The 13,220-nt window shown below is 42.9% G+C and overlaps 1 protein-coding gene across 4 annotated transcripts in view; it reads left to right on the top strand.

Moving 5' to 3' along the window:
• The window catches only part of ogdha (oxoglutarate dehydrogenase a), a 30,106-nt gene that overhangs the window by 4,141 nt on the left and 12,745 nt on the right, over positions 1-13,220 (top strand). For 2 of the 4 annotated variants that reach the window (XM_058388980.1, XM_058388983.1), the window contains exons 3-5: positions 6,806-6,994; positions 8,859-8,961; positions 11,718-11,762. In XM_058388980.1, coding sequence (XP_058244963.1) covers positions 6,806-6,994; positions 8,859-8,961; positions 11,718-11,762 — 337 coding nt within the window. Of the gene's footprint in view, positions 1-6,805; positions 6,995-8,460; positions 8,555-8,858; positions 8,962-11,717; positions 11,763-13,220 lie in introns of all 4 variants that reach the window. The other 2 variants (XM_058388981.1, XM_058388982.1) reach the window with 2 other exon arrangements.

Genomic DNA, 13,220 nt, shown 5'->3' with positions numbered 1-13,220 from the left:
CCGTTTGTCATAGACCCATGAATAAGGTATCAATCGTGATAAAAATTCATTTTCTAAGCGATCGGAATTATGGTTTTTGCAATACTGGTGATCGAATGCCCCAAAAATTCTCATTGTTATTTTACAATTAACTGGAATCATAAAACATACACTACATTGCCAAAAGTTTTGGGACGTCTGCCTTTACATGCACGTGAATGTAATATGGAGTTGTCCCGCCCTTTGCAGCTATAACAGCTTCAACTCTTCTGGTCAGGCTTTCCACAAGGTTTAGGAGTGTGTTTAGGGGGAATTTTTGACCGTTCCTCTAGAAGCGCATTTGTGAGGTCAGACACTGATGTTGGACGAGAAGAAGAAGAAGATCTTTTGTTATATTAAGTTGAAGTCAGGACTTTGTGCAGGCCAGTCCATTTCCTCCACACCGAATTCTCTCATCCATGTCTTTATGGACCTTGCTTTGGTCACTGGTGTGCAGTCATGTTGGAACAGGAAGGGGTCATCCCCAAACTGTTCCCACAAAGCATGAAATTGTCCAAAATGTCTTGGTATGAAGCTGAAGCATTAAGAGTTCCTTTCACTGGAACTAAGGGGCCGAGCCCGACCCCTGAAACACAACACCTGAACTCAATGATCTGGAGGGGTGTCCCAATACTTTTGGCAATGTAGTGTATGACCTTTGTTAACACTTGGCACATTGAGGAAAACTGCTTGAGTATTCTGGTGACGTCACATACATGGAATCACAAAATGTTTGGACAAGAACTACATAATGTCGTGACCTAAGTTGCACATATCCACTCGCCTCCAAAAGTATTGGCACCTTCTCTGTACACATGCCTCTAATAGTATTGGCACATTGTCTGTCCACTCGCATCCCACACTTTCTTGACCAGGGACGAGTTTTGTGACGGCAAGCACCACTCACATTTTCTTCATAAAATATACGTGTAGATTTTTTTTTTCTATTAATTAGTTCATTTATTTTAAAGCATTTCACATGTCAGAATTGTCTTCTAGTATCATGATGCAATATTTCCCTCACACCGCTCCACTCCTGATCTCTGTAATCTTCATCTGTCTCGAAATATCACTGTCAATCTGCCATTTTAAAAACCACACACAATTCTTCACACTAAAAACCCTCTGCCCATCCTTCTGTCTAGGGTGCGTCTGTAAATATCACATTGTCATTGTGAAGAAAGAGAAACGGCCGCTTTGAGGTTTGGCGACAAACAGAGCCGGAAAACATTCCAAACCAACACAGCAGTGATTTCCGGTTCAGCTCTTAAGCCGTGCCAGGATCTCGCCAAGCCGCTGAGTCGACTTTAATCCGAAAACACGGTTCTCAGAAGCCCCAGAGACGACACGCTAGCACTGAGAAATGTCTAACCAGGAATATTTTCCACATTAGGACCATATAAACAGTTTTGTTTATATGAGGGAAAACGTTTCCTCGGTTTTTACCTCAGAACCCTGAGTAACAGTTGCTTTGCTTCCATGAAATGTTCTAAAATGATCGAAACAAATCATCCACTCGCCCAACAGAGGTCAGACACCTCCCTTTACTTACAATTAAGTAAAACAAATAACTTAAATAAACTGAAAATATTCCAGCTTGCCGTTTCCTGCAGGTCTCGCTAAACCAGTTTACTCCACAGTAAAGAATCTCTGCCTGCTGGTCTGATCATCGATTCAATACAATAACACAAATGCACATAGTTAGCTTAGGGGTTCGTGACAAAACTTTAGCTTCATATTAGTGGCTTCTAATCACAGTTTGGAAATTATTCCAAAAAAGATAAATATCATAAGCTATGAAAGGTGCTATAATTTGGTGTCAGAATGGAGATGTTGGATGTCTGTCCTCTCGCCTCTACTGTTAACCAAACAAAAAATAAAACAAAAATCACCTAAACAAAAAAAAGGGGGCGGGGAGCTGAATCCGCCTCTGATCTATCAGAATACTCGAACAAATCCCCCTCAATTTTATTTATTTTGGGTCATTTAGGTTGTTTTTGTTTAGGTAGCAACAGGGTAGGGGTGTTTGTTTGTTTGTTTGTTTGTTTATTTATTTACTTACTTACTTTTAAGGCAGCACTGTTCACTTATTTATTTGGTAGCTTTTTATTTTATTTTTTTTATTTTAAGGCAGTACTAATTATTTGGTAGCTTATTTTTTATTTTATTTTATTTATTTGTTTATTTAAATTTCAGTGTCCACTCTAGGGCTTGATATGATGCTATAAAGTCATTATTGTGATAAAATTGTGCTGCTATTGTATTATATCGTTTATTGTTATTTTAGATGGAGGAATTAGAAGGAGCTGATTTGATGAAAAAAAAAAAATTTGTATCTTAAAAACTAAAATGTTTTTTTTTTTTGTTTGTTTGTTTTATTAATTTTTTTTTAGAAATGGAAATTCACTGTTTCTTTTCAGAAATTAATTTTTTTGTTTTTATTTTACATTTATTTATTTGTTTATTTTGTATTTTTTTTTTTTTTTTTGGGCCTGGAAAAACGTAAGCAAATCTTTTCAGTGATGCAGATCATGTCTCGTGTATCATAGCGCTGCCTTCAGGAACCGTGATTGTAATCGTATCGTATGGTCCAGGCTTTACATCCAGTGGGGCGTGTAATCAGGTTAAATGTAGCGCATCATCTCCTCACGCTTCGTTGGCTAAACCGTCCTGCGACGCACTTTACAGCGAATCGCTCCAGCTGGAGTTAGCAAATGAGTCAGATGATGGTTTTAAATGCCGCCTGATTTTTCTCGTCCAGATGAGCGAAGCCTCCGGTCCTGCAGCCATTCTTTCGTTCTCTGCTCTGTATGAAGAGAAGCTCTGTTTAATTCCTTCCTTCGGTTTCCTCGTCCTCGGACGGACATGGCGCCTTCGCTCAGGGTTTCACTCTCTTCCTCTACTCCAACGTCGTCGTTTTCTTTTCTTTTATTTATTTGCCAGACGCTTTTATCCAAAATCCGGCTCAGAACAGTTCATGCCGATGGATTGTTCTGGAGCGGAGGGGAAAAACTTTTATTTATTTCCTGGATTTTCTCACAGACTTTGTTACTAGTGTAGAAGCTTAATGATAACCAGATCTACAGGAGAGAAAATCCTGGATCCAAGTTTTCCCTTTTTTATCCCTGTGGGTCATTTTTATTCAAAACAAGAATTTGTAATTAAAAAAAAAAACTCTTAAGGGCTTGGAAATATATTTAAACAGTTAGTATTAAAATATGACTTTTTATTTATACTTTTGTTTTATATTTTTATTTATTTACATTTTTTAAAGACATTTTTAACTAGTTTTTTTTTATTTATTTATTTTTTACAATTTTCTTTTTACATAATTCAGGAAATCTGCATAGAGTTGAACCTAGATGATTATTCACAAAAAAATTAATAAAATAAATTTTCATTAATAAACATTTTTTTTAAATAAATGTTGTAAATAAACATTTTTAAATAAATGTTGATATGAAGAGAATTAATTGTGGAAAAAAAATTGAGATCTTTATCATTTTAATCTGCTTGTAGATAGTAATTGTAATTTTTTAAAGTTTTAAAAAATTATAATAATTTTTTAAATAAAAGTGGATTGTGACACATGAAGATTTCAATTAAATATAATTTATTTCTTTGTTTTTGTAAATAAAGTGTGAATAATGGCGAGTTCAGGTTATGTTATAATGTTGGAAGGTGTGAGATGTAGGTAATGGACTGACTCGGACTGACCGCTCAGTCATGTGCTGTGAGGATTACACGCCTCTGTAGGTGTCACGTTACAGGACACCAGAGGATGTGGACGTACTCCAGTGATTATTATTACAAGGTCAGTTTCTGCGTGTGTGTTTCGTGTGCAACGTGCGTAATCAAATAAAAAAACATGCCCCTGAGTTTATATAACGAAGGTCAGGAGTTCTTCCTGAAGTGTAACGAGGGGGTGGGAGGGTCACTGTGTATGTGAGGGACTGAGTGTGTGTGTGTGTATGTGAGGGAGTGAGAGTGTGTGTGTATGTGGGGGACTGAGTGTGTGTGTATGTGGGGGACTGAGTGTGTGTGTATGTGGGGGACTGAGTGTGTGTGTGTGTGTGGGGGACGGAGTGTGTGTGTGTGTGTGGGGGACTGAGTGTGTGTGTGGGTGTGGGGGCCTGAGTGGGTGTGTGTGTGTGGGGGACTGAGTGTGTGTGTGTGTGTGGGGGACTGAGTGTGTGGGTGTGTGTGGGGGACTGAGTGTGTGTGTGTGTGTGTGGGACTGAGTGTGTGTGTGTGTGAGGGGGAGTGAGTGTGTGTGTGTGTGTGGGGGACTGAGTGTGTGTGTGTGTATGTGGGGGGCTGAGTGTGTGTGTATGTGGGGGACTGAGTGTGTGTGTATGTGAGGGACTGAGTGTGTGTGTATGTGAGGGACTGAGTGTGTGTGTATGTGGGGGACTGAGTGTGTGTGTATGTGAGGGACTGAGTGTGTGTGTATGTGAGGGACTGAGTGTGTGTGTGTATGTGAGGGACTGAGTGTGTGTGTGTATGTGGGGGACTGAGTGTGTGTGTATGTGGGGGACTGAGTGTGTGTGTATGTGGGGGACTGAGTGTGTGTGTATGTGGGGGACTGAGTGTGTGTGTATGTGGGGGACTGGGTGTGCGTGTATGTGAGGCACTGAGTGTGCGTGTGTATGTGAGGGACTGAGTGTGTGTGTGTGTGTGGGGGACTGAGTGTGTGTGTGTGTGTGGGGGACTGAGTGTGTGTGTGTGTGTGGGGGACTGAGTGTGTGTGTGTATGTGAGGGACTGAGTGTGTGTGTGTGTGTGGGGGACTGAGTGTGTGTGTGTGTGTGGGGGACTGAGTGTGTGTGTGTGTGTGGGGGACTGAGTGTGTGTGTGTGTGTGGGGGACTGAGTGTGTGTGTGTGTATGTGGGGGGCTGAGTGTGTGTGTGTGGGGGGGACTGAGTGTGTGTGTGTGGGGGGGACTGAGTGTGTGTGTATGTGGGGGACTGAGTGTGTGTGTATGTGGGGGACTGAGTGTGTGTGTATGTGGGGGACTGAGTGTGTGTGTATGTGAGGGACTGAGTGTGTGTGTGTGTGTATGTGGGGGACTGAGTGTGTGTGTATGTGAGGGACTGAGTGTGTGTGTATGTGGGGGACTGAGTGTGTGTGTATGTGGGGGACTGAGTGTGTGTGTATGTGAGGGACTGAGTGTGTGTGTATGTGAGGGACTGAGTGTGTGTGTATGTGGGGGACTGAGTGTGTGTGTATGTGAGGGACTGAGTGTGTGTGTATGTGAGGGACTGAGTGTGTGTGTGTATGTGAGGGACTGAGTGTGTGTGTGTATGTGGGGGACTGAGTGTGTGTGTATGTGGGGGACTGAGTGTGTGTGTATGTGGGGGACTGAGTGTGTGTGTATGTGGGGGACTGAGTGTGTGTGTATGTGGGGGACTGAGTGTGTGTGTATGTGAGGGACTGAGTGTGTGTGTGTATGTGAGGGACTGAGTGTGTGTGTGTATGTGAGGGACTGAGTGTGTGTGTGTATGTGGGGGACTGAGTGTGTGTGTATGTGAGGGACTGAGTGTGTGTGTATGTGAGGGACTGAGTGTGTGTGTATGTGGGGGACTGAGTGTGTGTGTATGTGGGGGACTGAGTGTGTGTGTATGTGAGGGACTGAGTGTGTGTGTATGTGGGGGACTGAGTGTGTGTGTATGTGGGGGACTGAGTGTGTGTGTATGTGGGGGACTGAGTGTGTGTGTATGTGGGGGGACTGAGTGTGTGTGTATGTGGGGGACTGAGTGTGTGTGTATGTGGGGGACTGAGTGTGTGTGTATGTGGGGGACTGAGTGTGTGTGTATGTGGGGGACTGAGTGTGTGTGTATGTGGGGGACTGAGTGTGTGTATATGAAATGTAGTGCAGCTCATTAAAAAAAAAAAAGTTTTGTGTATGCATTTATTTAAAAAAATCATTTTTATAGCAGCACCAAACCTGTGGATTTATTGATTTATTATTTATATTATTTTCAGGCAGTATATTTAAAATCCTCTCTCTTCATGCGCTTGTTTTAGCCGAGACAGATGTTCAGACAGCTTTGTGACTGTTTTTAAGGCACGGTTGTGTTTTTAAGCAGGTTTTATAACCATGTTTTAGACAGCACTGTTAATAAGTTTCCGCATTTTTTACGAAGCCCAAATGAAAGTCGAAGCGACGGCGTGACCGCCGTCATACAGAAACCTGGTGTGATGTAAAGCTTGTGGAAAGTCCATCGCAACCTCGTGTGGTAGTGCAGGAGGAACTGGAAATGAAGAAACCAGGGAAAAACTGATGATCCCAGCTGCTCTTTTTAATGGAACCCAGTTATTTTTTCCTCTCGTTAAAGCCGAAAGCAGGAGTTTTTTATTAGATTGTTTTACGCTTCGAAGGCTGGCGAGTTTGGAATTAACCGCACTGTTGACCGCTATGAAAATCAGATCCCATTTTCGTCTCTCGCGTCCTGCCCTGTCCGAATGGACTGGCTTTTCATTAGGGAAATTTTATTCACGTCTGGTCTGAGGTCACTGCGGTATGACTTCCTTGCTCTAACACGCCTGGTCCGATTCATCACCTCGCGTCCAAGCTTTTAATGAGTTCAATACAATATCTAAGGAGTAAATGTGTGTTGTATGTAAGCCCTGGACTCCACTAGATCTTCTGTAGTGAATATTAAGTCTTTTAGCATTTTGGCAGGGGGGTTTCCAGTAAAACATCTAGTACAGAATGATCTGAAGAACATGAAATCTCTTCCTCATTGTTTGCTAATCGGTGATTGTCTTTCTGCCATCTTTCCAGTCTTGGGACATTTTCTTCAGGAACGCTAATGCCGGGGCTCCCCCTGGCACCGCCTACCAGAGTCCCCCTCCTCTGGGCATGAGCCTGGCCGAGCTGACGCAGGCCCAGATGCTGGTTGGTGCTCAGCCCAATGTGGAGAAGCTGGTGGAGGATCATCTGGCTGTGCAATCACTCATCAGAGCTTATCAGGTATATATTTTTTATTTAAAATATACCACAATATGCAAAAATTATTAATTGCTAATTCTTATTTAATTGAGCGTAGGATAATAGGAAGATAGAACGCTTGAGCAGCAGGTTTTATTTCCCTCTGGTGATGACCGGGAAACCCTGTGTATATTTAATATATATATTCTGTTTGCCCTTTGAGCAGCGATGTGTGAAAGCTCAGTATAGAGACGTCCTCTTCGGGGTCATCAGGACTACACAGGGCTCACGTGTGATAATCTGATTAACCAGATACGATTAATACGCCTTCTTTTTTAAAACCCGAGCTGTAATATCACGCATCTGTTCATTTATTCCCTTATTATTTCTACACCTATTCTCAAACATCTTGTGCAAATCTGTGTTCATGTCTGAGTCTCGTCCATCTTTAGGTATGAGGTAAGTAAATGCTGTCGATTCCTGCTTTTTCATTCTAGGAGTCTGTATATAAATATATACCAGGGCTGTGGGGTGTTTCTCTTTTGGAATTGCATTCCTAAAAATTATTCGCTATTTAAGAAAAATTCGTATTGTAAGTGCGATGATTTCTGGCGGTTGCCATGGCGATAAATGCAGTTCAGCCCAAATCAGGAGATTTTGACATTTCTTCTTATGATACACAATGAGTTTCATGAGAGATACAGTAAATGTAGTTAATGATGGTTAAATATCTATGAAAAGGATGAGGTAGATGAAACAAACGGACAAGGAAAAGGAAAAAAATGTGTAAAATGTGAATTTAATTAAAAAAAAATTGATGTGTTCAAATTTTACATGGGAAACTGTATTGTGAAATAATTCTTTACGTCAATATTATGTCACATTGTTCAGCCATTCTTCCGTAATACACGTCCGAATGTCTAAAGTTTATAATATTTATATTTTGCCCCTAAAGAGATCTGAAATCTACACTGCAGTAAAGCAGCTCACTGAAGGGGAAAGGGCATTGGGGCAAAAAAAATAATAACATTCGCTTTACTTTAAAGTTCTATGTCAGTTATTAAGTTTAGGTCAAATTTAACCTGTAAATGGGTCAATAGAAACAAAGTGGGCGGAGTTATGCTTTTTTTTTTTTTTTGGTTGTTGGGGGAAAATAGAAGTGAGGCTTATTAGAGCATATAGATATAGGAAGGATCTTTATTGGTACCTTTATTGGTCATTTTTGCTTTGGCTTAATGAAGATACCTCAAATAACATTGAATAGATTTGATTTAAAAATGTATAGATATAAACTGATAATGTGTAATGAAAGTAGAAATATATAATAGTTTTTAGAGAATGCAAAAATGGGAGGAGTTTCAACAGCCCTGGTATATAGTGCTATAAAGGTGTCCACTGTTTGTGTAGAGTTTTTATTCTGAAGCTGAAGAGCGTTGTGGGATTTGCCCCGACTCTGCATGGTGAGTTTGTGTCCTGGACTCTTGTGACTGCTGTTGCCTTGTTTCCAGGTCATGGGGCATCATAATGCCAACCTCGACCCGCTCGGCATCAGTTGTGTAAATTTTGACGAAGCCCCAGTAGCTACTGGGTACCAGCATGTTGGTGAGAAATGTTTTCTGTCCCCTTCACAGCTCTGCAGAACATCATTAATGAGCCTGTTTTGTGTTATTGTCGCTCTCCCCAACCCCCTACCCCACCCTACCCTTCCTCTTTCTCTCTCTCTCTCTCTTTTCTGTCCTTCTTTCTTTTCTTCTTTCCACCTTTCACCACTCCATCCTCACTCGCACTTCCATCTCCATCTTCTCCTATCGTGGGTACTCTTGCATTCTCTGCCCCACCTCCCCTCGTTTCTTTACCCCCCCACCCCACCCCCACCTCGTCCCGACGGCTGCATCGTCTCCTGTAGATCCGGGGTCACCATGTCGCTCAGCTGGACCCTCTGGGGATCATGGACGCCGATCTGGACTCGTGCGTCCCCACCGACATTATTACGTCTTCGGATAAACTCGGTGAGGAGTTATGAAGCGCGACTTCCCCCCTCGGCTCGTCAGTAAGCACCGAGCGGGGCTGTGAACCTCCGGTCCAGGACGCAGAGATCAGGCTCAAGGAATCCGCCGTCCTGCTCCGGATCGTTGCGGCCCCGCTCGACGTAGACGAGAAAAGAAAAGCTGGTTTTGCTTTGGAGGATCTGTCGAGCTTGGCCTTCCCCTTTGAAACGGCAGCCTCTGACTTGCGCACTGCACTCTTTGCAGCTTCTTTACTTCCTGTTAGCCTTGGCCTGCACCGTTTCTTTTGTCCTAGATGCGTCCAAACACGATACACAAGACACACCCTACGCTGTATGAGGAATCCTGAGGCGTATGGAGAGATACCAGTTAGTCCAGCATTGCCTCTGTAAAGGTTTTGCCGTTAGCACGGCTTCTGTTGACTCACAAATTGATCCAAGAGACATAAATTAGTTTAGCAGTCTAAGCTGCTTTCACACTTGCATGCCTCGCTACAGGAAGTTGCTTCTTGGTTGCAACAAAGCTTGAGAAAATAACGTGAAGTGCAGAACGTTTCATTGCTATTATTCCACCATTGCGTTGGTATCGTTTAAAACATTAGCGTGTGTATTTCTGGAGCACGATGAAGTGTGAAAGCAGCTTGACAGTGTCCACCTCTAAAAGCTGAAGTCACATTAATATGACTAGATCACTAGAAAAAAAAAAAACAACTCGCATTCTTATACTAACAACATATTCACACTTCTCAAATAACCTAAAATAGGGGCTGTGTCTGAAACTATTCCCTGTTCACTTCATAGTGCACTATTGTCGTAGTGTGTAGTATAAACAGCGTGAGTCGCGTGTTTTACGTAGCAGAAGAGGCGCAGAGCTTGCTGCGTCAGAAAAATATTTCAAGATGGCCGTCGACAATCAAGTTAGGCCACGTGGTTGGAATTTATTTTTCAATGTTTTACAAATTCATCGTGATATAGATCCTAAAGCAGTGTGTTAGACACTGACCTCCGTCTCCTCCTGAGGAACGGCTTTTACTCGAGGTAAAAAAATAAAAATAAAGGTGGTCTATTTGAGACGATCTGACTCTTCTAACGTTCATACACTAGACTAGTGTGTAGTACGTCATTTGGGACACAGCTAGTGTAACGCATCCCATAATGCCCTCCGACCGCTTGGGTACAAATGAGATCCGTAGTCAGGAGTTTCTACAAGGACATCCTTTTCGGATGTTGTTGCCATGGCAGCATCTACACAGACGGTAGTTGCTACTACGGCAACGTCTCGAAAGGAGAAAATCGTCTGGATTGCTGCCCCCCCCACCCACCCACATAGTGCTCACTATTAAGGGAACATTTTCGGACACAGCGCTTGTGTAACCAAAACTCATCACTGAAATAATCTAAATAATGACACGTGTCCAATTTCCAGCTTTAAGAGAACCTCCAGGTCCGTATGTGTAAAACATCCTGCTTCCTCTATTTCCTGGATTTGAATATCCATGCCTGGACGCAGGGAATGAGATCCTATCTGGCCAGAGCGAGTGTTTGCATAAAGGGCATGTGGGCAGGAAGTTGCTTTCCTTCGAGCCGGCATTGGAGTGTGTTTGAGGGATGCTTCATGATTTCTATCATTTATTAGGATTATCAAGATATGGTCCAGGAAAAAGAACCCAAGTAGATGCGAGTCACACTTTGTGGTCAGGGTTTCGCTCTGGCGCACTGCACTAGCTAGTATGTTTCACTTCTAGCCCATCACGCTTAATTACATTAGCTAGCAATACTAGAAGAAACCTATATAGCGATTATGTCGGAACTTGCTTTTAAAAACGACACACCGCATCTTTACATTCGCATCACCAGATTCAGAGGCTGAAGAAATGAGGAAAACGAGGTTCAGCAATGATGTGACTAAAGCACAATATCCTCAGATCCATCATACGGCAGCTAGATTTGAAAATTCTGTGATTAAGTTGAAACCAATGTTACATACTGCAGCTTTAAAGTCCTGAAAGCAGTCAAGAGATTTAGCCACAGATTAGGGTTCAGTTTTTAATATCAGGCAATCAGTATGATGTACGTTAATGATATTAAGGATCTGAAGTGTCCGTGATGCTGCTACACGTGTTGAAACGCCGTCTAACTGGTTAATGCTATGTACCTCGCGCGAATCCGCTGACCGCATGCGGCACCGCTGCACGTTTTGCCCGCGCACCGAATCCGTCTCCAGCAGGAACGAAGGAATTTCCTGAGCCCGCGGTTAAACGTTGAGCCGGGTTTCTGTGCTGCGGCAGGGCTTGAGGCATCGAATTTGTTTTGTTTTGTAGCTTGTGTTTGTTTAGGTAATTTATTTATTTGCTTTGCTTATGATCTGTAGAAGTAGGCGGGTGTGGTGGTGATTTGTCCTGTTTGGTCATTCGATCATGGATAGGTGGTGTTGCTAAAATCTGGGCTTTTTGTATGCACTTCATGAGTTTTTTGTGTGTGTGTGTTTTATCAGTGTACCAATATTACCAAACCTCTGGTACTATTTGGTGTACTGTATTTTCCAGATGTTGAGACCTCCAGCGCTTTAACTTTTTTTACATTAGCGTACAAAGCAGCACTAAAATAAAATGAAGAGGAAAAAATATTTCTATATTATGTTGAATATATATATGTTGAGCCGTTTTCGTGTCGTCTGGAAAATACAGTCATTTAATGCTGTCTCATCAGTGTGGTCATTAACGTCTTCCGGATGTTTCTTTCCTGTCACTGCTTCTCCAGACCTTACACATTTCAAGGATCGGCTAAGTGTTCTTACCGTCGGAGGTAGGCCTCAAGGACAAGCAAGATTGTCTACCTTTTATTTTCCTCTCTCTCACCTCTCTCTCTCTCTCTCTCTCTCGCTCGCTCTCTCTCTCGCTCTCGCTCACTCTCTCTCTCTCTCTCTCTCTCTCTCATGCTGTCGCTTTTTTATTCTTGGTTTGGTTTGCAGGGTGTAGTGTAGGTTAGTCAGCGAGCCAAGCACTTGGTAGCGCTCCCTAGTTTTAGTCGTCAAGTGGAAACATCCGGAAACGCCACTCTACAAACCAACGCTAGCCGAACAAAGAGATCCGTCTTTTGCTTGTATAACAAAAAAAAAGACTCAGTAATGGCTCTTCCGCATGTTTTCACTCGACCCCAGCTTGACAATCCAGCCTCTTTGGTCCCTGGGGAGTGTGTAGTGTTGTTTCTTTATAAGCTCTATTGAATGAGAAGTAGCCCGTCACAGTGACTTCTCTGTCCCCTGATTCACAGCGAGCTGGAGTGGGCTGCCGAACGGGAGGTGCTAGGGTTAGCGCTGGTTTGGTTGCTGCTTCTTCCTTTGTAGCACATTTCCTTCTTCCTGTGATCAGGAAAACGCAATCGGGTCAGGGAAACGACTTTTAACAACACAGATCACTGCAAAGGAACGAGAACTCAGACCTCAGATTTGCGCGGGTTTCTACTCCAAATGTAGTCGATCACGTTCAGGGGCGTGGTTTACACACCACGTTGCGTTCGCACCAGCAAGCCGGACAGATTTGATTAGGCGTGAAGAACAGCTTTATGACATTATGAAGTAGAATAAAGCTCGGTAAAGAAAGCTGTAGAGATCCTTGTCGAGGCTAGCTCCGTTTGACATCCAAGATTTGTCGGCGCGCCGTTAATTCTCCGTGAAGGCTGGAGTTTCATACAGTGGCCGAGAAGTGCAAAACACAATAACAAATCTGGAAATAGAGAATTAGCCTTTATTTGTCACACATACATTACAGCACAGTGAAATTCTTTCTTCTCATATCCCATCCTTTGAGGTTGGGGTCAGAGCGCAGGGTCAGCCATGATACAGCCCCCTGGAGCAGAGTGGGTTAAGGGCCTTGCTCAAGGGCCCAACAGTGGCAACTTGGCGGGGCTGGGACTTGAACCCCCAATCTTCCGATCAATGACCCAGAGCCTTAACCACTTGAGCCACCACCGTCCCAAACAAAATAACAAATCAGGACACGCACAATAACAAATTGGGAAACATGATAACATCCAAAAACACAACGACAATTCAAACAAAGTGGAAAAGGTAGGTATAGTTTGCAAATGGATTTCTTCCCTCTGATTGGATGAGACATTGGTCACTCAGGATCTACATTAAGTCCAGCAGTATCTGCAGCAGTAGAAAGTGGATTGGTGTGTGTATGAACACAGCTCTGCTCTTATAGCGCTCCTTACATCCTTTAATCTGGAATAGTTTGGTCTTCCCAACATTCCTGGTGT

Source organism: Hemibagrus wyckioides, linkage group LG05 (assembly GCF_019097595.1).
Source record: "Hemibagrus wyckioides isolate EC202008001 linkage group LG05, SWU_Hwy_1.0, whole genome shotgun sequence".
In the NCBI taxonomy this organism is placed as follows: domain Eukaryota; kingdom Metazoa; phylum Chordata; class Actinopteri; order Siluriformes; family Bagridae; genus Hemibagrus; species Hemibagrus wyckioides.
The sequence above is the reverse complement of the archived record's forward strand: the minus strand, read 5'-3'. Positions and strand labels throughout refer to the sequence as shown.